Source organism: Cyphomyrmex costatus, unplaced genomic scaffold (genome assembly GCF_001594065.2).
Source record: "Cyphomyrmex costatus isolate MS0001 unplaced genomic scaffold, Ccosl1.0 scaffold100, whole genome shotgun sequence".
In the NCBI taxonomy this organism is placed as follows: Eukaryota; Metazoa; Arthropoda; class Insecta; order Hymenoptera; family Formicidae; genus Cyphomyrmex; species Cyphomyrmex costatus.
The window spans coordinates 1,352,947-1,380,835 of NW_017274955.1; the positions used below are offsets into that span (position 1 = coordinate 1,352,947).

The 27,889-nt window shown below is 34.4% G+C and overlaps 1 protein-coding gene across 1 annotated transcript in view; it reads left to right on the forward strand.

The window, feature by feature from the left end:
• Positions 1-27,889, forward strand: part of Pgant9 (polypeptide N-acetylgalactosaminyltransferase 9) — a 76,912-nt gene that overhangs the window by 28,604 nt on the left and 20,419 nt on the right. Inside the window, exon 3 of the mRNA XM_018537702.1 lies at positions 22,864-23,033. Coding sequence (XP_018393204.1) covers positions 22,864-23,033 — 170 coding nt within the window. The remainder of the gene's footprint in view (positions 1-22,863; positions 23,034-27,889) is intronic.

The window sequence follows — 27,889 nt, forward strand, 5'->3', positions numbered from 1 at the left end:
TCCCCTTTCCAATCTCTATAATATGTTAACTTATAATGGATGATAAAAACTGTTTACATGCATCACATCCTTAATGTTGGAAGGAAAGTTGGGAAAGAAGTTTTAGCAAAATTGTCGTAGAATATCGATGGAAATCTTTTTTGTATAGAGTAAAATTCATCCGTAATTAAGTTTTCCTAGAAATTTTCGTTACAAGGAGATCAGCTCGAGAGTTTCTAAACATTTCTTTAAAATTCTTTTAAATAGATCAGCATTCTTGAAATAAGTACTTTAGATAAAAGCATTTTTAAATGTAGTAAAGATGTATCAAGCAATTAAATTAGCTATCGCGGAGTGATAAAATTGACTGATGATATAAAGTGCTTTCGATAGGTTCCTCTATCCATTTGATAACGCTTGATTGATTATCACAGGTGAAATATCATGTATCAATATCGAACATTTATTCTATTCCCTGATATCAAATTACTTCTTGTGTTATACATGATTAATTTCTAATTAAATTACGTTTGTGTGTGTAAAATAAAATATTCCGTAACGAGTGGAATATTATAATATAGAAGAATTTGAAGAATTTCTTGACTCGCGGAACTTAATATAATCAGCATCGATAGGAATTCAGTAACTGGACTAATAACTTCACCAGCTCGGTGGCGAGAGGTTGCTTTCATTTCGCTTTATTTTTCGCAGCTCTTGAGACTGTTACGGCGAGTAACTGCAACTCGTACACTATCATCGTTACTTTTGCTGGCTGATTTTTATTGGAACTCATCGGCGATGCGCGCAAGCGAAGCGATCGTTTCGCTTAATCGAGCCGCGCAGCTTGGTTGGAATTCACTCTCAATACAATCGAACGAAAGCGAGAAATCACAGTCGTTCTCTCTCTTTCTAGGCACGCAAAGAGAGATCAGATTTTTAAATCACGGCTCATGGCAACACGAGCGCTCGTATTTCCTGGTTGTCATCGAAGAGGACATTGAGAGGAGTTTCGGGTTATCTGATAACGAGTGCCATTGACCTTTCCCCCCCCCCCCCGATTACCGTGGGATGGTGCGATTCAAAGGACCGCCGTATTTTTATTCTGTATTCCACTAACGCGCGCTGTGTACTCTGTGCTCGTTTGTTCCCCTTTGACCGATCGCTCCGTCGACGATTTTATGAAGCAGCCTCGCGGAAAAATCACGGACGAAACGCCGCCGCGCGCCGCTCCTGTTCGCCATAACGTCGTGCAAGCAACGCACGCGGCCAAGCATCTCGATAATAAAGCCTGAAGATAAAGCGTGCTCGCGAGGAAATTAAATTATGATATTCGCTGACAAGGAGCGATAATTTACGAATCATCTCGCTCGAGGCACTTTTGTGTTCATTAGCGTCAAATGCTTGATTATAACGTGCATCCTGCAACTGAAACCATAAACTCTCTCACTCACAATTTTATAAAGGTTTTAGATATATTGTTGAAAATTTAAATGTAGTCTGAACAATATTTAGTTGCATAAAAAACATTAAATTCTATATCAAATTTTATTTTACAACTTTATATACATCAATTGATACAATTACGAATTTGTGCGCAGTGTACATTTTTATTAATGAACACCCACATAAAGTTTCTCTTTTTTATATATGATGTATCAATTGTTCCTTTGATTGCTATTAGGTATCAATTATAACATCATACGATCAACACATTGATATATTATAATCGAGTAATCATTATTGTATTAACTATAATTAATATTATATGTTAAGCTAGTATTTAAATAAGAGAAATTGACGTAAGTAAAATACGCCATTCGCCACTTTTGTGACAATGAAAAAGGTTCTTTCATATACGTGTATACGGAGTTCATTCCGCATCCTATGCCCCGGCAGCGACACATCATAAACCATGAAACGGAGGAATTTTTTTTTATTGTGGTCCACCACCGTACGTTTCTCGTATCGCGCTACGCCAATCTCAAAGAAAATTGCGCAACAAAAATGGAGTCCATTTCATCTGACAAAGAGGGAAAAGAAGAAGAAAGATGACCACAACGTATATGGCAAATATGCAGCCGGCTGTTCCTTTTTTATTTATTTTCTAGAATAAACGAGGCCATCGCGCATTTGGAGCCACCCCTTTTCATCGTCGCATTCGGAGAGAATAATTCAGCTACGATGAAATTGGACCGCGACAGGATAAGAGGTGGAAAGAGAGAATAAAAGAGAAAATATAAAAAGGGCGAATTGCCCGGATGTAGATAAATAAAAAGCAAGCAATTCTCTGGATAAGACCGCACTTGTTCGTAATTGCTTGGAGATTAATCACGAAATGGTAGATACTTCGGAGGTCGAGGACTTTCATTCAAGTGCCATGACGTTTCTAAGTACATTAATTTTTTTGTATTCTTGCACTTCTATGTTTGTCTCGATGGGATTTTTTTTTTAAGGTGAGAATCGCAAGCGATAATCGGTGAGTTGTGCGCTGTAATAATTTTTATGTTTGTATGTGATAATAGAAAAACAAATTGCATATACCATAATACGTTTCTCTCGTATTTACAGCGTCAATAATTAAATTCGCTAGATTTATATGTATAATCGTTCGATTTTCGTCTCTTTGGAGTTTTTCTTTCTATCCCTCCGGACAAATTTTTTTAAACTTTTCTAATCGTATCAACATTTGGAAACCGATATAGAAACCAATATATTGTAAAATATTGCCGAATCTCGATAACGAGAAAATAGTTTCAATAAAACGGCTTGATGTCGAGTAGATGATGGAGAATGGCGGCACTCGCTTGAATTTTATGCTAAATCACATTGAAAGTTCCCGGCGTTACACGCTTTTGAATCTCGTACCGCAGTCGTACGAGTTTAACGCGGACTATGGGCGAGTCGAAGGAAGTAATTTCGTTTCGAAATTCCGTAGCGTAGTCCTGTGCGACGACGGTAAGTTCCGTTCGTAAGTCAACGAGCTTAACGAGCATGAACAATTTCCATACATCGGCGCACGACGACGTTTCGTGGCCGTGGTAACTGGCGACGATGACATGCTTTTATATACAACCATCAGATCTATCCGTGCAATTTCGTAAGTTCGTTAACGTTCGTTCGAACTTGTCGCGGCGTACATCGTGCTTGTCTTTACCGAAATAGCTTCGTGCATGCTTACACGTGATCGAGGACGAACGGTAAATCGATGCTAAAGGGATCGCGAGTTTGTTGGTCGGATTTAATGCTTTTGTAATTCTCTCCCTCTATTCCTTCCTGCGTTTCGCTTGAATTAATAACGTAATTATGTTTGTGCAAGCGTCAATCCGTGAACCGGAAATTTCTTTAAGTATACGTTAGAAATTATCGACTTAAATTATCAATAATAATAACAATTTTATTAATTTTTTATTAAGTAATACTATTTGTAATTTATAGATATCCAATATACTTTTTTTTTATTTAAAATCTCTCTTACGTGACATTTTTTAGAATATTCTCTGAACAATAATTGTTTTTTTAAGTTATTATTGTGATAATGTATTATATGAACTTGTATATGAGTAAATTATTTTTATAATACTATACTGTATGTATATAAATAATATACAATGCTCTCTCTATAAAGAATTATGTATATATGTAACATATAATGTATGAATATATGAAAGTATATCTGTGTATATATGTATATATTTTTTTTTTGTTATGTATTCTCGTACATTCGCACTTATTTTCCAGGTTAATGGTTAACTTAATTATTATAGATTTTTAATAAATTATTATAATTATAAAGATTATACGACATGTTTGCAATATAAATAATGCTTTTATTAAAATATATCTTCATAAAAGCATCATTTACATTGTAAATATGCAAAATAATCTTTATAATAATATTATAATAACTTACTAAATCTGTGTAATAATGCAAAATAACCTTTATCCTGAAAGAAACAAATAGACAGTAATAGATAAGAAAGAGAATCTGGAAAAAAGGGCAGAACAAAATCACTTCTTACATCCGTAAATCCGCCAGTAATGTCGACTAGACTCAGCGAAATCGGTCTTGCGAGCTCCAGACGTGAACGTATTGCTCGAATATGCTATACAAGTGCTAAAAGGGTACCGGATTTGTTAAAAATCGAACAGACATCTAGATTGCATGTACTTATGGTGCAGCCAGTCATATAAAAGGCATGGCGTTCAGAAATATCACGAAATCGGATTTTTCAATTTGAAAATTCTGTAATGCTGAACGTATTTGCATATAAAAACTGTCGCAGTAGAATAAAAACTTGCAGCGTATATTTTCTGATCGATTTATCTAGAAGTCACTATCAAGCAGCACGGAAAACACAAGTCCTCTTCGGAGGGAATTGAGAAGTAAGTTTCACTTCAGCCTCGGAACTGTCACGAGTCTTATTACGTGTCTGCGACTGTGTCTTTGAGTCTGTATCTCCTGTCTCATCCACGATGATATCGATATATTGTAATCTTTTGATCTTCCGATCTTCCCTTGGGGATTAAACGGAGAGAGATATCTGAACTTTAGAAAACTAATGTCTCTTCTCTTCTCATCAATCTCTTCTACTTTCTCATTTCTCAATATGCGAAATATTCTTCACCAAAATTGTACAAATGATAAACAGTATCAGCAATAAACAATATTGCTCGCAAATGAGATTATACGAACTGGAAAATTAAGAATAAATTTGGTCGAACAATATTCAGCTTCGCTATCGGAAATATCGAAGCAGATATTTCGCAGATAGCGAAAAATACCATGGTCGATGACCGCGTTTTCTTAGCGTTGCGCTTTTATCGAACTGGAAATTGCATTGAACACATTTCATACGTGTACGTTCGCATACCCATACAGACGAAAGATATTCCTTATCAACATTTCTGGATATCGAATAGAAATGGTACAGACGCTATTAATGAGCCGTCGTTGGTAATTATCAGGTTTCCTCTGGAGACAGTGATACATCGACGCTTAGCATTAAGCCAACTGATCTCCTATAGACGCTCGAATAGGTTGACATACATATATGCATGGAAATGAATATGTAATGTGAATATGTCTAATGAAAATTAATATTATTAATTCGTTATTTCCCATTTCTCAAAATATTTAAAGATTCAATGTCTCTCTCTCTCTTTCTCTCTCTCTCTCTCTCTCTCTCTCTCTCTCTCTCTCGGTATAGATATATCTTAAAACTTAATTACGTATAAATGATTTTAGAACAATTGAAGATAAAATGTAGTTTAAAAAAATATAAATATATCGAAGATAATAGGAGTTAATGTAGATAAAAGAATTCTGTTGGTGAACAATTATTGAAATTTTTCAAGTTATATGCATGTAATAAAACAGTAATATAATAATATAAAGTTTTTTTTCACATTAGCATTCATGGTACTATTGGAATTTTTGCCTCACGAGCATGAAATAACATTCCTGAAATTCTACCGCGCGCGTACGTATAATATAACATTTTTTTAATTCTGCCACTCTGTATTTATTGATTCGATGTTATAGTTTATTGTATATAAATAAAAATTCGAAATCTTCTGTCATTGATAAGTCTACTGCTGTTCATTATAAAATGTAATTTTAAGTTTAATCTATTTTTAATTAATTTTACGTATTTTTTTTTTCATTTTAACTGTTGACCTGCTGCAACAGATTGCGCAGTACAATACTTGGAAACGCTAGTATTGATTACCGTCACCGGATGTTACTGACATCATTTATTTTTCTCACCGTTCAGAAATTAATTAACGTATACTGACATTGATTTAATAACATTTGTCTAATTATTTTCCAAACATGGTTATAGTATATTAAATGGAGAAGATTGATATTTCTTTATTTTTGTATGCGAAAACTTATAAAGAATAAATCTCATTGTTAGCATCATGTTAATCTGAAAGTAATCACCTAGTTTTTATTTGCATAAACGGTCACTTAGGATGATTTTTGTACCTCAATTAAAAGTCACTATTATTAATTATATATTATTGATTGTACAATATTTATTATCATATAACGCTATATATTCCTGATAAAAAATTTAGTCGAAAATTCCTCTATAATTTTGCAATTTTCGTAATACTGAATAGTTGGGTGTGTGTATGTGTGTGCGCGCGCGCGCACATACATATGTAAACCTAATCATTGACTGTTACCAAAATTACAAAATTGTAGAGGACTTTTTAACTCAATACACACTTCTCAATAAAATTTAAAAAATTATCTGTTCGACCCAGTAAAAAATAGACAAATTTTAAGTTAAAGAACTTCGTCAAAAATCATATCAAAATATAAAAAAAAAAACGTTTTACAGTTTGAAATCTGTACTTTTCGATCGGTATTTTAGAAAACGAATTTATTGATATTTTATAGAGTTACACAAACGTAAATGAAAATGCATCAAATTTTAAATGTACGAAATTTACGAAATTCCACCACGCGAATTAAAAATTGCACACAAATGCGATTTATAGCATTCGAAAGAGTGAATCTTTTCTTTGAGAATTTATTTTTTTATTTTTTTATTAAATCGTACTCTGTACGATTTTTCTTTATCGAGTTATTTGCAAGGTAAATTTTGCAAGGTGAATCACAAGTAATCTTTTAATTTTATTGATATATATGTATTACGTATCTATGTGTATACATATACAGGTATTTTAATCGTCCCAGGCGAATAACTCGAGAAGAAAACATAGAATTGAAAAAAGTTTCAGACAAAAGTTTATGTCAGGGGGCACAAGATGACACCACGGGTTTTTGACCTTAGGTGATGTTATCAAGGTGAAGGCAAAGTCACTCTGAATTTTTTAAATGAAACTTCTTATTTTTCATTGTATATTGTCCTGTGTCTCCCTGGAAGTCACATAACTTTTGTCCTATGTCTTCTATAGTATATTTGCAATTAACATGCCCCATCCTGTATAGCATATGAACAATATTTTAAGCAAATCTATATTTATACACATATATATTTACTTAAAATAGTTTTTCTAAAAAAGTATAAAAAAAAATAAAAAAAATAAGTATGAATTCTCAATCAATAAAGAAAGCGATAACTGATGTAACTGAATTTTATTTTCTCACTGTTGGAATAATACAAATTATCCTAAGTAATTATTTCTGAATTAATCATAATGTTTTACGATAAATTAGAAAAATAATACGCTCCGAAATGTGTTCTGCTAAGAAATTCATTATTTTGCTTTTGTTGTATGTGTATGATGTGTGTATATGTAGTTGTTTATTTGTACAAATTTATCTACAGCTATAATACAGTTTGATGAGAGCTTTTAAACCACTCCAACGTGAAAATTGTAGTATACATACATTGGTGATACATTATCGCAATCCCAATGCGATGCAATTTATAAACTTTCTGTCGGAATCCACATTAATTCGATCGTATGCATATTTAAGTACGCGAATGAATTTCGCGCGTTGCAGAGTTAGTCCAGTGCCGTGTGATGCGTGTCGGAATACGCATCGGAATCCCCGTACGTTTATGATTAATGCTATGTTTCTAGTCTGCAGATACCGCACTGGTCGCTACGCTCTCCAACGGTATAATGCATACGTTAATTAAACGCTACCGCTTGCACCGTTGACCGCACTTCTACGAAACGTCATTGGGGAGAACTCGCTGCGTTAACGACGCGAAATAATTTACGTGTGTCTGAACACCGGTTGCGTCGGCCTCTGCGCGACGTGGATTCATTCATCTGCGTGTTTGGTCAAAACGAATTGGACGATATGAATTTAGAACTCATTCGCAGCCTCAATTTTAAAGGACATTTTAATGTAAATTTCGCACCATTGGTGATTCAAAAGCCACTAGAACTGTGATAACGCTCGTTGTATTAAACAGGGGAAATAATGATGTTTCTTTGGTTTTTTTTTTATAGACAGTGTTTTATACGTATAGAATTACATATATAGAAATATGACGTAGAGGTGTCATTTGTATTAGGTAAATTTATACATTATTGTAGATTTATTTAACGTTTGTTCAGTACTTAAGACAAATTGTAACTATAATAAAAATTGTAACTAATTACACGAAGTCGTTTTAAAGGGTTTTATAGATTTATTACAGTTCGATCGATAGATAATTTATTGATATAGTTACTTTTAAATGAGAGAACTAGAAAATGTTAAAGATGATTTGCATATTTAAATTAATATCCGATAATTTTGCGATTATAAAGTATATGAGCAAAGGATATTTAAATTCAATCGGGAATCGATACTGTGCGCTTCAACCTGCTTCAATCTGCTTCAACCTTTAAAATGAGCTTTTTCCGACATTCATCAAACTTTAAAGGGAGAGAAGCTGAAGACTGTGTAAGTAAAGCATAATGTATTAATACAATGCTACCATTGTTAAATTACTGTTATATCCGCGTCAGAGTTAAATTAAATTATTTTTACAAAATAATTTTCATAAATTTTTGTGAAACTTATAAAATTGGCTTTAAAATCGAGTAACATTTTTTTATAATTTATGTTATATTACGTTCTAAAATATATACTAAAGTATAATTTTTATAGATTCGTAAAAGTTCATGAGGCGTGCAAAAATTCTGACATTTGCACCTTCTTTTGCGAAAATCAAACGGACATTTTAATTTACATTTAGAAAACTGTTTAATACACACAGCTTTCAATTTATATTTGTATAAAAGTTGTCGTCACAGATTACGAGAATATTTAACATCTCAGAAATATCGCAAACCATGAATGCAAGCTGTAATAGCGTGATATTTTATGTGACCTTAATTTTTTTCTCGTCTCTCTTCAACGTTTCACATTTCATCCGCACATTTTAGTCTAGCACAAGTTTTCTATATTTAACGAACAAGTCGGTGATCACACGTATATTAATTTCACGGAGATAATGTCAAGGTTCGTTCTTTGAATGTATATTTTTAAGTTCTGCATAAGAGTGCGGCATACTATAGTCAGTCTAACCGAAATGCGAGAATGTTACTACGCGTCGGGTGAGTCTCAATTTCTGGTTTGGTCGCGCATAGACATCATTCGATCGAAACACATCGCCGGTTCCACTTGAAGTGCGGTCGGAACTTTTTGAAAAAGGATTATACACCTGCGCGTGACAGGCACAGACAGATGCCGGCTGCGAACGCAATAGAGAGGCAAGGAAATACGGGGAGATTTGGACGGTAAAATTCTGCGGTGACAAACCGTCGCCGCTGTATTAAAACTCTCCGTACGAGAGGGCCCCCTCTGTCCGTCGGTTTCTCTGTTACCCCGCTCCCTCTTCTATTTTCGCCGTTATTAATCTTCCGCGCGTGAAAGTTGGCAACACCAGGATATTAAATCTGTCCGTCGGTTTCTCTGTTACCCCCCTCTTCTATTTTCGCCGTTATTAATCTTCCGCGCGTGAAAGTTGGCAACACCAGGATATTAATCACAGCGGGGCATCGCGGTAATTCCGTGGGACCTACTAATCATGGGGCAAGACCAATTAATTCGCGGCCATATTGCGGCTGAGAGTGAGATGGATGCGAAACGATGGCGGCAGCAGCAGCAGCAGCTCACAGGAGTAACGGACGATGTGTACACCGGCATCACCGGCATTCGTGGAGCTTTTTCTTCCACGATACAAATCTTTGCACTTAAATTTTGGGTCTCGTAATATTGTTGTCTTCTGTATTCCGTTACATATTATTTTATCTTCGTCGTTGAAACGATTAATGCGTTTAATTCCTTTACAATGAGACTTTGACCTACACTGGTTTTTCATCAAATGGATTCAGATGCTACGGCATACGTTTTGCAACATAGCTATGTACAAAAGAATGCATGCTCTTTACTTCAGTAAGTTACAACATGACGTACGGAAAAAATTTCTTTAAAAAGAATTACAGCTTTCCTATACGGAAGCATTACACGTGATGCTTTACGAAAAATTTCTTGATCTCATATTTTTATTGAAGGTTTTGTCAATTTGAAAAAATTAAATTTTGCATCAAAAAGCATCATTGAAAAATTGTCTCTGTAGAAAACTCCCGTCTCACTTAATTAATCGGAAATATACTGCTAGTTTATTATAACAATGATTTATATATATATTTTTATATATCCAATAAATCATAATTTTAATATATCTATTAAGGACTAGGGGTGTTCAGTCAATTGTTCACCTAACGATCACGATGTCATCTTTCAGACGGAGTAGGTAAAAACTAAAGAGGTGAACGAAAAGTAGGCAAGTGAGGAGATACTCATCCACATAAACAGCCAGAAACTTGGACAGTGTCCAAGTAAAGAATAGCAAGTAATACTGGTTTGCCCGAAGGGTAGTGGTCTTCAACGAGCGAGAACCTGTCTTGAGCAATAGTTCCACAACGGATAACGAGCGCTATTGTCTAGAGATGCCGATAATTACGTGCGAGCTTGTCCAGTTCAGTGACAGTTTCGGACAACGGATAACAAGCATTCTCCCTCTCTCCCTCCACCCCCTCTCTCTTTCTGTCTTTCTCGAGAAACTGTGAGATATCTAAATTGATCACGTAACGTATACAATTGACACGCATCATACTGTAGGCAATTACTCTTTGAATATACATCGCCTTTGGTCATACCTCGTGTTGTTAATTAAAAGCATAGGACTAATCGGACGATGACGAACCGTTATCAAACTTTCTTATGCAAACATTTTTATAGAATGCTTGTATGCTCTTTTTTTTTTTTCAAAGCAATAATCAGATTTTGCAGCAAATTAGTAATATTTATATTAATAATACAAAGAAAATATGAGAAAAAATATGTAATATTTATTACTATTATAAGTGTTTTTACAATAGAAGTAAAAGAAAGTCTTAAAAACACGCGTTAGACGACAAATTTTATAAATTTAGAACGTAATTACATAATAAGCTTTAACGTACGATCGAATTAACGTAAACGCCATCAACTAAATAATATTAATCGCACTCAGCACGGCTTATTGTATCAGGGGCGGTATGCGGCCAATTCATGTGAACAATTAATCATCCAGATGCATTGAGGTATAAATAAATTGCCAATCGTAAATAATATTACCGAGCAGCCTCGCGCGCTTCGATCTCATCTCAGGCGTTTCGCGCTGAATCAAGGTTTATTGACACAGCAATTACCGAAACGTCGGCTAACAATTGCGAATGTAACGTGACGTGATAAGAGATGTATATGGAGTCGTCGTCCATCCTGGGCTTTGTGCGCACCTGTAACAGCTCGCTATACGCAGAACTCAGCCGAGCACGCCCGCGTTTCTCGGCAGCGGTCCGCTTTAATTACATTCGGACGATGTTTCAATTTGAATACATAACGGCGGCATTATTTGCACAATACGATAATTACCATACCGCCTGGAGATGGGAATATCAGCAGCCGAATTTCGACCAGCATTACTGATGCATCAGGCTCATAAAGCCCGCCACGCTCCTGGCCGCATCTCTCCCTCTATTGTCTCTGAAAACAGCAGTAGTTAAGCTCGCAGATAATCCCCGACGTAAACCTACTACGCCGGTTGTATACATAAATGCGTGAAATAAGCGTTTACGCGCATAGGCGTCGCTCAGAGCCGCCGGGTTAATATGTTGCAGCATGGAAAACAGGTCGTTCAAAGTGAAATATAAATAAATAAATACGAATTCGCGTTGCTTTTTATTTTTTATCTTGTTTCGTCAGCGTTTAAAATATATCTACGTATAAAGCGGACAGAGTAAATAACCTGAATGATTTTTCAGACACTTATTTGCATTCGTAAAAAACAATTTATTTTTATACAACCTTTTAATACTTATTTATGCGATAGAACAGAATTTTCGTTCTTTTGTTTAAGAACGATCCTTTTTCAACAATTCATTGTTCCAATAATCTCTGAGAATATATGAATAGTTGCGTCGCGCACGTGTTGTATGTAGATATCCTTTTTTTTAATCTAGATCGTAACGTATCTCGTAAAGCGTGAGTATCGCATCGTTTATTTAACGTCAATTCGCTTTGCCACTGTTGTTGCTTCTCTGCATCTATGTGTATTTGGCTCTCACTGCGTGCGAGCGTAGGGGTTGCGTATTCCTCGTCGATGCACCTTCACGAACGCGAATTCAATGACTGCTAACTCCGCCGGCGCTGACGATAACGCGCGTGCAGATTTTACGAAAGGTATAGAAATAGGATGCAAACGAGGATGCTTGTTAGCGAGCCAGTCGCATCGCGCCGGCACGAACCGTTCCTCACTCCCTCGAGTTCGCCACGAGCGATGGCAGCGGACGAGAATGTTTACTCATTACAGGTAAACACTATCCATCATCCCCTTCCAGAGCTTTCAAGTCGCGATTCCGTCCGGCGCGGCGTGGCGATGCAGCGGGGGCTTGCCATCGCATTCGCGACGCGACGCGATGCAAAAATTCGGATGCGACGTTTTTTTTTTATATTTTTTTCTTTTCCTTACACACCCTTTCCTCAAACGAGAAATTGCTCGCTTCGTGGTAATTGCAGTAATTAATTGTCAAATTTTTAATTATTCCGATAACTGCGTGTTATCGGAATTAAAATTATCGAAATAACTGAAAAGAGATGACTGATACGGGAGTATCGAAAACTGACCGACTTCTTCTTGCTTTTGCTTTTGATGTGTTCTGAATATGCCCGTATCGTTAATATATATTGGCACATTTAATTTCGTTTGTATTTCATATGCATTTCCATTTTTTGTCATTTCAAGTTATTTACTCAATTAATTAAAGAGAAATGTAATTTACTAACGGCAAAATGCTTGGCTGTTATTAATAATTATAAAAGGCCGGTTAATTGGAATGCACTAGCCGTCAACCAATGATTGTGCAGCGATTTATTCTAAACTCACATGCAAAGCTCGCATCCTTCATAAATATTTTCACTGCTACAACGGGCAAATGAAATAATATGTATGAGAATTACATTAAATTAAATTTAATATAATAAAATTTTGTATGCACATTGTTATTGTAACTTAAATGTGAAATAAAATATAACGCATTTTAAACGAGGCCGGAGCGCATTTGTCAAGCCACTAATTACTTACAGTTGACCAAATGTATTTCACGTAGTGGTGACCGACATTGCGGGTCAGATGCCGCAAGTGGAAACAACCGTGTAAACTCCGGTGTGTATACGTAAAATTATACAGCAGAAAACGACGGTAATAAACTGAAAAACTCCAGGATTGGACTGTATACACGGAATTTTCCTTCTGCGACGAAAATCCCAAAGTAACATAAATCTGAAGGGGGAATATACGATCGTAACTGCAATATGCGAGTTACCAGCAAAAGAGAGAGAGAGAGAGAGGGAGAGAGAGAGAGACGCATGCACGGAACCGAAATGGTAGGCGTCTCTTAGACTGTTTCACTGCTACCTCGAGATACAAAGCTGTCATGTTAACGCTGTCAACTGTTGTACGCGAAATTTTACGAGGTATATACGCGAAAGTACGAACTGTGACGCTCGTAAAGCGGTGCGCTGCATTGTCGAATTAAAATCTCACCTCATTGAGACGTTTAGAAAGAATATTTAAGCAATGTCGAAACGCTTCCGTAAAATGTTTAACTGCTGCTGTAAAACGTCGTTACAATGTTATTTTCTTTCGTGATAATTTAAGATATATGTATTTTAGACAAACTAATGTAAATTATGTAAGAAACAGGATTTTTAGTTACAAAGTATATAGAGTTCAAAATGGAAAAAGAAATATATCTATACTTTTATATGTAAAATATCGTATTTTACATAATTATCTGAAAACACAATCTTCAATTATTACTAATCAAATTTAAACCAATTTTTCGTGAAATTTCGTCGAGCATTAATAGCATTAAAAATGTTTCTTTATAAATTTCCATCTTTCTTTAAAAGAATAATTTTCCCTTCAGATTTAAGACGAGTGGACGTGTCAGAATCTCGACAGAATCTATTCCAACAGTGAAATAATCTCGGAACGAAAACGAAATGAGTATATTATTTCGAATGTATTTTTAGAAATGACTTATTATAAATGCGTCTACATTTTGCATACACTTTTTTTGTAAGATTTATCACTCGCGAAGTTCAGGCACGTTGCATTTAGCACTAAAATCTGATGTGAATACGGAAGCTAAGAAATCTGAAAACCATCGCATATCATGGATGTTCTGTTCTTTCTCTCACATCCCACTAGGGCATTCCAATGTCGCTGGCACTATATCGGGATACAAAGCTGTCGCCGCGCAACCAGGCTCACTTGGGATTTTATGACATGCGTATATATGGAATCTCCATGCTGCTGTATTTCATGCTTTCCGTGGAACTTCCTGCGTAGTCTTCGGCAAGTGCTTTTACATTTTGGCAGAGCATTCGTTTCCCGACGCCACGGTGCTGTCAAAGCGTCGTCAAACGTGTCTCGTTAAGATTGAATTTCAATCAGTTCCCTCGTGTGAAGCAATCGATGAATAGAGTGCCACGCGATTGCTTTGATTCATATACATCTACTCGCGTGCCAGGAGAACCTTTGTACTTAAACGATTTGCAATCTCTCTCTCTCGGATTTCGGTTTATTTTTGCTCTTCCGCTTTTTATACTTCATCCACGTTAAGAAACAGACGAGATTTGCATGTACTCTTTCTACATAAAAGTGGTTTTACCTTGCTTATCTCGCTACATGAAAATTAACGTGTGTGTGTGTGTGGGAGAAAAGCACGAGGATTTTTGTACAGAAAATTGAACTTGTATAAAAAAAATGCATTGGAAATCTGTGACGTTGACATTCTTATGGCTATAAACCAAGCTGAAAAATAGGTTAAGACAACATCAAGATAACATTAAAGTGAATCATGACTGATCGAAAAGTGACTTTAACAATCTTTTTGGAAAAAAAAAAAAACATTTTGATGTCATTTTTTAATATTAACAAAACTTTTTGTGTTCTACTTGGTAAGTCCACTATTTTACCGTTATTCTGAAAAGAGAAGTAAAATCGATGACATAAATAAACCCGGTTATTAGGTGATACAGAGAGGCATAAGAAAATAGCTTCCGTGTTGGAACGACGTTCGTTCTTTTTTGTTTCTTTTTTATTCTGGTCAGCGAGAAGCTTTGACATAAACGTTACGTGTTGCGGCAGCCATGCTTGTACAGATTCACGGTATCCCCGCGAAATTAAATACGACGATATAAATGAGACAATAATTCGCGGGTTAACGTTCGGAACGTGTATACAACTATATACATTCCTGTCACGCCCGCGTGCGAAAGCTCTCGTAACTTAGCGCCGGTCCCTCGCACATGCACGTACACGTGCGTGTACACATACTTTTCGTGGCACACGAGGAAAGGTGAGAAACACTTCATCACGGATATTCTCGTTTACCCCTATATCCGAAAGTCCGCACCCCACCGAACCATTACGGATATCTTTACGACACCCCGCGGAGCGGATGCGAGCTTGCAGTTGCGATATTCTCGTCGCGGAGAGCTAATTGAAACCGCGCTTGTATTTTTTTTCCATTGTGCCAGATTACCCTTGATGCGAAATAATAAATGACGAGAGAATAAATAGGTAATTACATTCGAAAAAATTCAATGTATAAGTCTTCCTCCATGCTCGGTTTTTCGCTATGAAAAATATCTCATTATTAGTTGAATAATTGTCAGCAATAAAGAATATAACTATATTGGATTTTTTTACGTAATTTTATGTTATAGATGTGTGCGGGAAATAAATCGAATTAAAGAAGGACCGAAGTGTCATTTTTCATTTCTCTCTCTGCTTTATTTACTTGCGAATCATGATAATATTAAAATATACAAAAGTGTTCTTGCAAATTCGAAATATGAAAAATGTGCACGAAAGCTAGCGCGATCGATCTTTCTCTTCAGTGACTATTTTCAAACTTCCAGAATTAGGTCTGGGGAGAGTCGATTTCTCTCATCCAAACATTACATAGCCTAATTACACAATACACGTGTAAACATTATTATGAAGATGCGCGATCAGCTGTCGCTTACAAAACAAACATGTCGAGTTCTTGGGAAAGTATGATAAACACACTTTAACGGAAAAGAGAGAAAACATGAACTGGGCATATATAAATCTGCACAATAATGAGAAAATTATCCTTTCCTCATTAATTTCAATACACACATATAGAGAAAAAGATTTCTTTGAATTTAGTAAAAATGATTGTTAATTGATATATATAATAATGGTATATAATGATTAATGGTATATAATAATTATTTGGTATATAATAAATTTGTTATTTAGAATGGTCCAAACAAATCAACGTTTGAATCAATAAATACACTTGTTTGAATTTGAAACAATACGAGTATATATCTCTATCTTAAATATTACACATTATTTGTTCGAACAAAAAAGATGTCTATCTTTGACATTCACGCAATTAACTGTAAAGCCAGCGGCATACGATGTTTGTTTTCCTGTTGCTAGCTGGATCAGATTCTTGCCATCGGATTGGCTACGATATTGGTACCGACAGCACCGCAGCCAATAGAGTGGCAAGATTCTAATCCAGCTAGCAATCCAGCAGGAAAACAAGCATCGTGTGCCGCTGGCTTTAGACACAAACATAATTGATATAGCACATAGCATTGCTCATTCAATCTTGTTGTGGAAAAATGCACGAATCATCGTTTCCGTATTTAGAAAAAAAATGTACTTAATGATTGTTCTAAGAAAGCAATAATTCACATATAACAAGCTTTATCAATATATTTTGCTATTATCAAATAAATGTTTCATTTTTTATATTTATTGTATATAATCAAATAATATATTATTTCATTGAAAGATATTACTTTACATAATAATGTTACAATATTTCTGTCAAATAATAGGTGTCTCTCGAATGAAACAACAAAATTTTTATTAAAACAAATAATGTTTCGTACAAGCATATGTTGTTTCAATAAAACAAACTTTAGTGAAATAAATAGAAATTCAGAGAAATCTTTTTCTCTCTGCACCCATATTCATTAATTTCTCTGATGTAAAGAATGAACATGATACTTGCGTTTCGCACAAAAATGAGTTCATCTACTGTTATAAACATTTTCAGCACTGTGTGTATCATATTTATACATTATTTATATAAAAATCCTCAAAAACTGCAGTTTTCGACTATTTTCGGAGAAATAAAATACACTCGCAAGGTTACGAGGTACTCGTAGTGATATCAGATACATGCCCAATGCTATTTTGAAACAGATTCGTCAATACATACAAAGCGAAAGAACTGGTAGTGTTGTTTTATCGCCTTGTATTGCGATACTGTGAAAACTTGTGTAAATGTGTAAAGTGGTCTCGTAAATGACTTCCAGGAAAAAATGATCAATCGAAAAGTGATCTGCTATGGAAAGTGTTTGTAACGGCAGGTGAATTAATTTTTGTGCTAAATTAACATCACGTTATTCTTTGTTTTTTTGAGAGATCAACGAATCTGAAAGTATTGAAATTAATGAGCAGCAATGTATGAGAGAGGGTGTAAGATTTTAAAGGATCTTTGTTTCCTGTTTCTTGCTTTTTACCTCTTGCTTTCTTCCCTCTTTGCGACCTCTTTTATTGATAATTATATTTCTTACCACGTATTTCTTGTTTCTTCCGAAGTTGATTAACTTTTATTTCGAGTGATAGAAAACGAAAAACGGGATAAGAGGCACAAAGACAAGATGTGAAAAATAGCAAAAGGCAAAAAGTAAGAAAAAACAAAATGCACATTGTATAGAAAAGACTTGAGAGTTGTGAGAATAAACGCAAATTTTTGATAAGAAATTTTGCGCGACCTTTGTAACGATGAACAATCAATCAGGATTTGAGTTTACGTGGCTCATGCATTTTTATCACGCTGGCTATCTCGAACTATCTGCGTCATCTTTCTTAAAAATGTGGATCTATTTCTCTCGGATGGTCCTATAATCTCGTGCGAGAAAGGCTCTCTTATCGGTTATGACGGGAATCCGCGAGTATCTAGATTCTCTTAGATTCGAGGTCATACTCGAAGGACGCCAAATGTAGCGTAACTTGCAAGAGATACCGCGCGAAGTATCCAATTTTTCCGCTTTATGATTTCTGAGGTTTAGGTTTATTTTTGCACAGTATTATCACACTATCGCGACTTAAATTGTATAGTAAAATCTCATTAATTCACTGTCATTAGCTATTCATGCTAAAATAGATTGAATAATTATTATCGGATTGAATAACTTGTTAAGTATGGTTAAAAAGATAAGAAAAATGTAAAATCATTTGTAAGGAATGTCGACGTTGAATGTTGCAACATAATCTGAAGATCCGTAGACAAACGATTCTTGAAAGGCAAGAAAGATGCTCGTAAAAGCCCGCAATTAGCTTCACGAAACTTTCATTTATCTTTCAGAGAAACGCTGAAACAGATATTTTGCAACGCTACCCTCGCGAAAGTTTTTCTTTAAAGATATATAATTACGCCGGGGAAACTAAATTAGATTGTACATCTCATTCTGCATTTTCTGATAGCCTTGCGAGTTTTAAGATGTTTTTCTTGCATTTTATTGCGGTATCGGGCAAAAGGGATGAGATGAAAACTTGGATATACTACAAATCAATAAATTCCATTATAAGGCGCTTTTCTTTGAAACTTTAAAAAATAGATTATATTTTCCCAAGCTTTATTAACTTTTAATAATGATTCAACGAAAAGGTTATGATAATTTATCACAATTTAAATTTTAATTGGATAAAACGTTCGATTCTATATTTCGTCACGTACGCGATACTTATCTAAAAATGTTCTCATTACAATTTATTAGAAATGAATGTTCGCCGTCGCGCCAACAAAGGAAGAATTTGGACGTGAGAAATTTGATTCTCGATCTTCTCTCGCGCAGCGCAACGTCATTTCCCCGAAGCTCGTGCACTCACTTCCACAGTATTTGACTTTCACTCACTTTGCGCGTGCCTATTTCTTCAATTTTCGCGAACGAAGACAAGTCAGGATCCCCCGCAGGCAAGATGCTTACGGCGAAGAGACTTGCAAATAGAATTCCACGCATCCGAGATGCGGACCGGGCGAAGGAGGAACGGTAAAGGATGCAGCATGAAACGTGACGCGTTTGATCGAGTGCAACGCCTCGCGGGGTTTAGGCGATTGGGATGACAGGGGGATGAGGATGGTAAGGGTGATCGCCAAATGTGCTGAACACGCGAAGGAGCCGCTTCTCATTCGATATCCGTGGCTGATTTCGAGGTACCCATCCCGAGCGCCGTCCAACAATGGAGTCTCTTTTGTCGACGGGAAAGAGGATATCGCTGTTGAACGTCAATCGACTGGAAACGATCGATGCGTTTACTGGCTTAAGCGATTTCCCACTTTGTTCGAGCCGTGCCGCGCGCGCGATTTATATTCGTGGCCGCGCGTTCTCGCGATATTAATACGACTGTGACGATATCGCTATGATTTACTTTCAACCTGTGCGAGTTGCATAAATACGCATTGATATAGATAGATTCTCTCCACATCTAGCTAATAGAATAATTATTCTGTTATACAAATTCAATGTTAGTATAATATATATATATTTAATGTTTAAACGAAAAATTGCAATTTTATATGTATTATTTAATCGGATAATATAATATTATAAATAACAATTTATTCATGCGGGATTTATTAGATTTTTTCTATCGAGCCGAACAATTTTAAAAGGATCAGTTATATATAATAATTGATATATCGAGTGTAGTCGATATATTATTATATTTTTATACAAATGATATTAATTATATTAAATTATTGCATTAAATGGTATAACGTAACGAGTACCGTTGTTCGTAATATGAATTAAAAAATGACTTATAGAAAAGGAGATTAAGAAACCTGTTATTGCTGCAAGAATTATGTGCGATAATAATGACAAACCGCGACCAGAATTTTCTCCGTGGAAGCCGTTATTACTGCGAGATTTATCACCGACAATGTTGGAAATTAAAAACGCAAGTGCTCCGCATTTGAAAATGAGAATTTCGCCGGCTTTGCTTTACTGTTAAAATTGAGTACACAAACTAATGCGGAATGAGAGGAATGCAAATGCAAATAGCGTTGATTCAGCTCGGTGTTTGCGATCCTCTTTTGCTTTTCTAGTCGAAAGCTTATCTGATGTATAGTTAAGGTGCATCAGATATTCAATCAACAATAACGTAGGAAGCATACGTTTTACATTGATAAAATGTTACTTTAAAGAATCTATGTAAAAAATATAATTAATTCCAATTTTTCTTTAATTAATATTATATTACGTTTTGTCACAAAAACGTAAATATTCTACAAATTAATAAATTATATTATAAGACATTTTTTCCTTTAAAACTTTTAGAAATATACATGTATTATACATTTCCAAACTGCATTAACTTTTAACAATGATTAAATTGAAAACATTTTCTTTTAGTTAAATATGAAGCTTTTTATAAAATTATACAATATACATACACATTTTATGATAGCTTATAAAATAAACTATAACTTATATAAATAAAATTTATATAATAAAAATTAAGTACTGTTCTATGAAATTTTAATATAATATTTATCTTTAAGCATATTGCGCGCACGACTACATGTACGAGTATATTTGGATTTCCTTTTTTACACTTTAATTGTCATCTGCAGTTACAGTGTCTGCATTATTGTTATCAAATATGCGAGTAGATTATTTTTTAACATGTTTGAAAATTAATAAATTAATAAAAGTTTTCTTAATCTTCGCAATCAAAATATACTAGAGATTATGTTAATATTTAATCAATTAAAATCAGTCTGCGTTAAAATTATGCATATCATATTTTTTTAAATAGGCGATTCTGGCTCTTTTATGCCGTATGAAATCTTTAATTAAACATTTCTCACTCTAATTTTATATTAATTTTATCTTAATATGACATGCGCCGCGGTGCCGTTATCTTTATGAATTTATGACCAGATACAGCAGTCATTCGGGACAGAGAAATTAAACCTCTCTACTTTCATAAAAGAAAACCCTCTTTATCATTTTATTGTGGTATTATAATACCCTTTTTTCCAACACGCTATATAAAAAAATTTTAATTATCATGTAACATTTTAAATATCATGTGATATGTCTTACAATTCGCAGCTTAGTTATAACGTATGTAGTTGAATTTATACATTTATATGTTTATTATGAACATTGATAAAAACGATTCATGTTAAAATATCTGTGACAATTTATGTAAAATTCCATGTGACATGTTTGTTCTTTGTTTGAAATTTGTTAAGCGTCAATTTTTTTTGATAAATGTGAAACTACACGACATGTAAATGTAAAGTACTTATCCCCTCTCCATTACTGCTATATTACATTATCAATATTGAATTATCAATATTATCTTATTATGTAATTTTTACTGCAATGTGTTTTAAAATACATTATATAATATCTTAATAATCTTGTTCTGATAAATCCACATTTTTATATTTCAATCTGCAAAATGTTGACTATTTTCAAGAAGTTTCTCTTCTTTTCTATTTGGCTTATTATTATTCTATTGTTTAACTATTAACCTATCGTCCTATCTTCCATGATTTATTCTCATATTAACTGAGAAACTGTTATTTAATAAGTTTATACTTTAAGCTATTTCTGCAACGAGAAAGTACAGACGTATGAATGTTATACATATGTAGATACGTTAAATTTTATATTTCATCTAACACAAACGCCTCCAATCAGACATGGAAACTGATTATGAAGGGATCTCATTCACGAGTAGATATTCGCTTCGGTACACCAGGAAGGATAAATCGGAAATTTAGCAAACAGTACATTTCGTGAGCGGTGCGTGTGCTGGCAGCTGTTAATTGAAATTATTCACAGATGGTAATCATAGTAATGGCCGTTATTGAATGGCACATCTCATAATCGCTTCATTAGCACGCAATGCGCGCGATCGTAACGTGTACAATGTACTTATTCTCGACTGCAGTATAATGCGCTAATTACGAACGAATACCTTGAATTAATATATGATAATTATCTTATGGGTGGAAGCATATCATATTTATAGTAGAGCTAATTACGGAGACATCGATTGTGAAGCGAAATGTATTTACGTATATTAAATGCATTATGAGACTACAAAATCGCGAATGGCGAATGCAACAGAGTAAATATTGAATAAATACGATGTGTATAGAATTTGACGAGAGTTATACGTTAATACACAGAAACGGCGAGCTTTCGCAAATATTCGCGAAAAAGCGAAGAACACATACGTATACATTTTATTTGCCGTATCCATAAACCACGGCGTGTGTCTGCGGCCAGCTATATGTGTTCGTGCATTAACCAGGTCCGGAAGTCGCAATCCCTGCATCCCTGGCATTCATTTTGCGGTGAACTTCGGGTGAGCGTACACTTCGTGGGCGTTTAGTTTACGAACATTCTCTACCTTAATCGTATTACCGTATTTTCCTGACATATCTTCTCGTACATATTATCGGTTTCGCGTAATCATCCCTGTTGCGGTCTGCAGATCAAGAACTCGATTCGACCGCACTATTGACGTACTGTGCTCGTGATTATTCTGTAAACAATTGCGCAATCTGTGCTATCGAAGTTAATATTATATTAAAGGAATGTGGACAAGACCTATATATTCACCATGAAACACACAGCGATATTTTGATTTTACTTCGTTAGCAATATTTTGTACGTGAAATATAATTTTAATAACATACAAAACACGATTTTCTTTACGATTGTTAACGGTTAATTTAATAATTGCTTCTATTTTTTTTTTGTTTTAGGTGTAAGGAATCTAGTAGATACTTGAAGGACCTTCCACCTACAGCAGTAATTATCTGCTTCCACAACGAAGCTTGGTCTGTGTTGTTGCGTACAGTGCACTCCGTGCTGGATAGATCACCGGAACATCTCATACAGGAAATCATTCTGGTCGATGATTTCTCCGATATGCGTAAGTTATTTTTCTATACAGAAAAATTATTATCTTCCTTTTCAAATTCGTTGTTATCTTCTTTAACCATCCGCATCTGACGACAAAATCTATAATACTGTTGTTGACGCTGCACCTGTGAGAGCCATTTAAAATTTATGTTAATTAAAAAACACTAATTTTAAGGAATTAAATTATCATAACTCGTATAAATATTAGAAGAGAACTACCGCCATAACTGTCCCTCATTGATTTCAATAGATTTTGGATATGTTTTAAAGTATCAAAAAGTATTAGGTTATTTTCTATCTCTGTTTATTTTCAGATTTATGAGTCAAAATAACATCTTGAAAATAACTTTTCAATGATAAAACGGATTGTTTTATCCTCGAATATTTTTGAAACTGTTAGATATACATATAAAAAATTGTTTTATACAAATATTTTATGTTCTTAATAATAGTGTCATATTTTTCAAAAATGTGAGAAATTTTTTAAATTCTTTTTACTCCCTTTAACGGTTGTCGACCCCAAACCTTAAAAAAAAACATAAAAAATATGCTGAATCTAATATTTACTTATTGAAGCTCTATAACATCAAAATCCAACAGAGCCCATCAAAATTAATGAGAGAGTTCTATCGGTTCTCTTGTAAGCATAGTTTTAATAAGAATAAAATTTTTGCATAATGTGTAACATAGAAAAAATTGAATTGTTCGACATTTTTAATAAAGAGATTTATAATTGAATGCATCCAACGGATTTACACTCAGCTCCAGAAAGTTAAAATTGTCGAATTTCAAAATAACGCACAATAGACTCTATTTTATTCATGCGTGGTTCAAAGCAGATTTTAACTTTGTTTTCCATATACCATAAAATTACGAGAAATAATTTATACGATCGTTCATCGGGAAAAATTGATACATAATTTGTATCTCTAATGCATAGCATATGATATATTTAAGGTATTTCTTTCGTATAAAGCGAAAAGTAGACGAGTTACTCTCACGTTATCGCTCGAACCGCACACGTACTTTAGATTCAAAACGAAATATCTTCTATGCGCGATCGAAGCGGAATAGCATATCGTTTCCGTAGCGTCATAAATCCTCGTGCAGCTCTCATCGCCGAGCGATGAAAAATCCTCGATAGAACGCCAAGAGGGGAACTCGTAAGCACAGAACGCGAACGGAAACCGCGAACCATTATATTCGCGTACTTGCTCGTGCAACCACGTCTCTATTCGGAACGGTGATTCGTTATCGCGACAGTGTTTCGTAGTTTTGCGATAGATCGATTAATTGCGATCCATCTCTCCACTGTGCCGCTGCGACGTGAATAGAAGAGAAACTCTCAGCCTGCTTTACAGACACCCTGAAAATTACGAGGTTCATACAAACTCTGCTGCTCGGCTCTCTATAAGTTTAACGTCCCCACTTGTTCTCATTTCATGAAATCGGGCATGAACGCGCTAGTATATTGTATCGAAAATTACAACTTTGAGGAAATACTTAAAAGGATGATTTGGCAATCTGAAAACTCGTAAATATCTGAAACTTTGCAAAAATAAAGTACACATGTAATCATAATTATGTAACAGTTATAATTATGGAAACATATATATTGTTATATATAAGTTATGTTTAACTTATAATTACGAAAATACTTAATAATATTGCCACATTTAGATTAATATCTTAGAAACTATGAATTAATAAGTGAGAGGACGAGATGAAAAGTAAATTTTTATTTTTAATACCTACTATAAAAAAATTTTTACTGTAAGTTTATCTTGTTGGTTCCACCATGAAGGTATGTTATTGATAACGAATAAAAAAATTTTTTAATTTATTTTCTTCTTCTGAAAATGGATAGAAAAAGAGGAGAAAGAAGAATGGAGAAAAAGCAATATATTGATAACTTAGTTTGATTCATATATTCACATTATCACAAGATGAACAAGATGAATTTCTTCCTTATAAATTTAATTCAGATATTTTAATTTTAATTTTAAGTTTTACTCGTTAACTGTATCGACGTTCAAAATTTGTATACACTGATGATGAGGATAGAAACGTTTAAAATTGTACTTTACGTTCTGTTTACATTAAAAATCAACTTACACCTTAGTATAGACTCCTAGTCTTTTAATATCGTTTATTTTTTGAAATTTTGAATCTCAAAATTGTTTAACATCTTTAAATTAAATTATAAATTATCAGTCGGAACATAAAATTGCCGTGTGTGACATTCAAATGTATTTCATTTATGAATTTTGTATTAAAAAAAATTTATTTGCTAAACTTTTTTGTTAGAAAAATCAATTTTGAAGAAGAAGAAAATGTTTGAAACTGTTTTTATATTGTTTTTGTAATACAATGTAATAAATACTGTTTTGCGAAATGAAGAAATTAAGAATGTATATTATATATGTAATATATGTATAAATCACTTCGGTGAAGAAATATTCGTTATTGTTCAAGTTTTGCTGTCTTTATTAACTTGAAAAACTACGTTTGTGATTATTCATGTTCACCTATCGCGGAATAACATACATGTTTCTCGCCTAAAGGCACCACACGTGAAGTTGATAGAAATATATGAAACATGCAATTTTGTAAATGTAGGCGAAACAAATATGTACATACGTTCGTACGCATTGTTTGGATGCAAAAAGGCAATTAAGTATAGCTTCAATGTAGTTGCACGTTTTCGAATAAACTGACGTTTATACAATAGCCACTAAATCGAAATCTAAATTACAAAACTATAGTAAAATTGGAATCACTGTTAGCAAAAAAAATCTATAGTTAGGTATATAAACTATTTACAAGCGTCAGTTATATTTAAAAAATATGCACCATTCGTCGATACATATAAAATATGCATTTCAGAATAGATGAAAGTTTGCATCAACGTTCTTAAACTACGAATATTATATTATTTTTTTAATTGTCGTATCGAAGAAAGAACAATCGGTAATCGCATGGAATCCTACCGAATAATACAGACGGAGCGGACATAAAAATCCTCAGAGAAAAGGTGTCCGAGATTAAGCTGGATTTGGAATATATATATATATATATATAGCTAGGGGATAGTTGCTACAATCTTTATTAAAAGCTCATGATAAGCTCTCGTCCCGGCCGGAAGTTAAACCTATAAACATAATCACTTGCTTCAGCAATCTCCTGGCCAATATTTTATATAAGTACCATTAATAGACAACTGATTGCTTTATCACAGAAGGAGATTATAACACTGCATCTCATATACGTGTTTTTTCTTCTTTGCGAAGATAATTAAATAATGCAAACTCAAATGAATTTATGTATGCTTTTATTTAAGATTGCTACCTTATATTATGTATATAATTCGACAGTTTTTTGATACGTAATATAAATTTCTTTATATATAATAATTTTCTTATTAATCATCGAATGTTTCATTTCAACTATATGGACATTATATTACAACATGATAATGTTTTATTATATATTTAAAAAAGTGATCTGTTCATTCGCCGAAACGCGCGGTGGGTTAAAATGAATTCAATGATTAATAAAGTCCACAAGAAAGTTGTAATGAATGTTACAGCGTAGACTTTAGCCTTTCTCGGCAAAACTCACGCACGATAATTAGCTTTTATAAAGGGGATTGGCGACGGGGATTACAGAGTTAATTATGAGCGCTCTCAACGGCGACAGACTGTGCTCTTTGAGCGGTTCCATTATCTACGCCTCGTATAGTGCACTCAGCAAAGTCATAATGAAATCTGCAATAATGGCCAGGGCCGATTTATGCGTGCCTCTATGTGTTCGAGGAATTCATTAGAAATTAATTTGGTTTGGAATGCGCGCGAATTCCGCGCGCGCGAGCCGGTTGCGCGTGCATTAAATGTCTGACCTCTGATCTCTTACGGTCCGTCTCTTCTCGTTCGAATGCACCTAACGAGTACGTAGCGCGCTTCGTTCAACACACTTCAACGTACTTCGAAAGGAACATTTTCTCGATTTGTAACTACCAGCGAGATCCGTACAACGATCCCTATATATATTTTCCTATATCTCAACGCGAAGCGCGCAGAAATTCTTTTCGTGAATCGATATGCAATACCGGAATAGCTGAATGGCAATCGAGCATGACGATTTTGTATTAAAGCTTATCAGACGTGCGGCCTAACTAAAGGGAATAAAATCATGCGTCTCGTCTGGTAATCATTGCGCTTGCACGAAACACACTGATCCGTGGAATCCCATTATACTATCCATAGTTAACCAAGCTTACAGGCCAGAGGCTTAGGATTAGTGTACGGTCCCTCATAAAGCCATCCTGACGGAGAATAAATCACGAATATCTGCTAATTGCTGCCTAGCGATCCGTAACTATAGGAAGATACGTGTCGGAAATTTACATCCCGCTTTTGTTTGTCAGAAGTAACGCAATATCGCAAGATATAACAGACTGAGATCTCGAAACATCCACACAAAGTGGCATCAGAGATTGACAATATCGGTATTATTTTTTTAAGATCAGGATTATGTATTCAAATTAAAAACAGAGAGAGATTAAGAATTGAAAAAATAAATCAATCCTCGGCCGACGTAATATTTTTCGTAATAAACTTATTTCCAGATTTTAATATGTCATTTAGTATTATTGATATCATTCTAACATAAGATGCTTATGAGTATCAAATTGTTAAATTGCCAGCCAATTTAACTTATGATATTATTGCGGTAGTTTTATGGAGTTTGCATTTCAAGAGCGAAAAGTCATTTTGCCGCGCAATCTAAAGAACTGTATATGTAGTATGTAAATTCACATAGAATTATATAATAATTTAAGAGATCCAACTAAATCTTTAAAAGAAA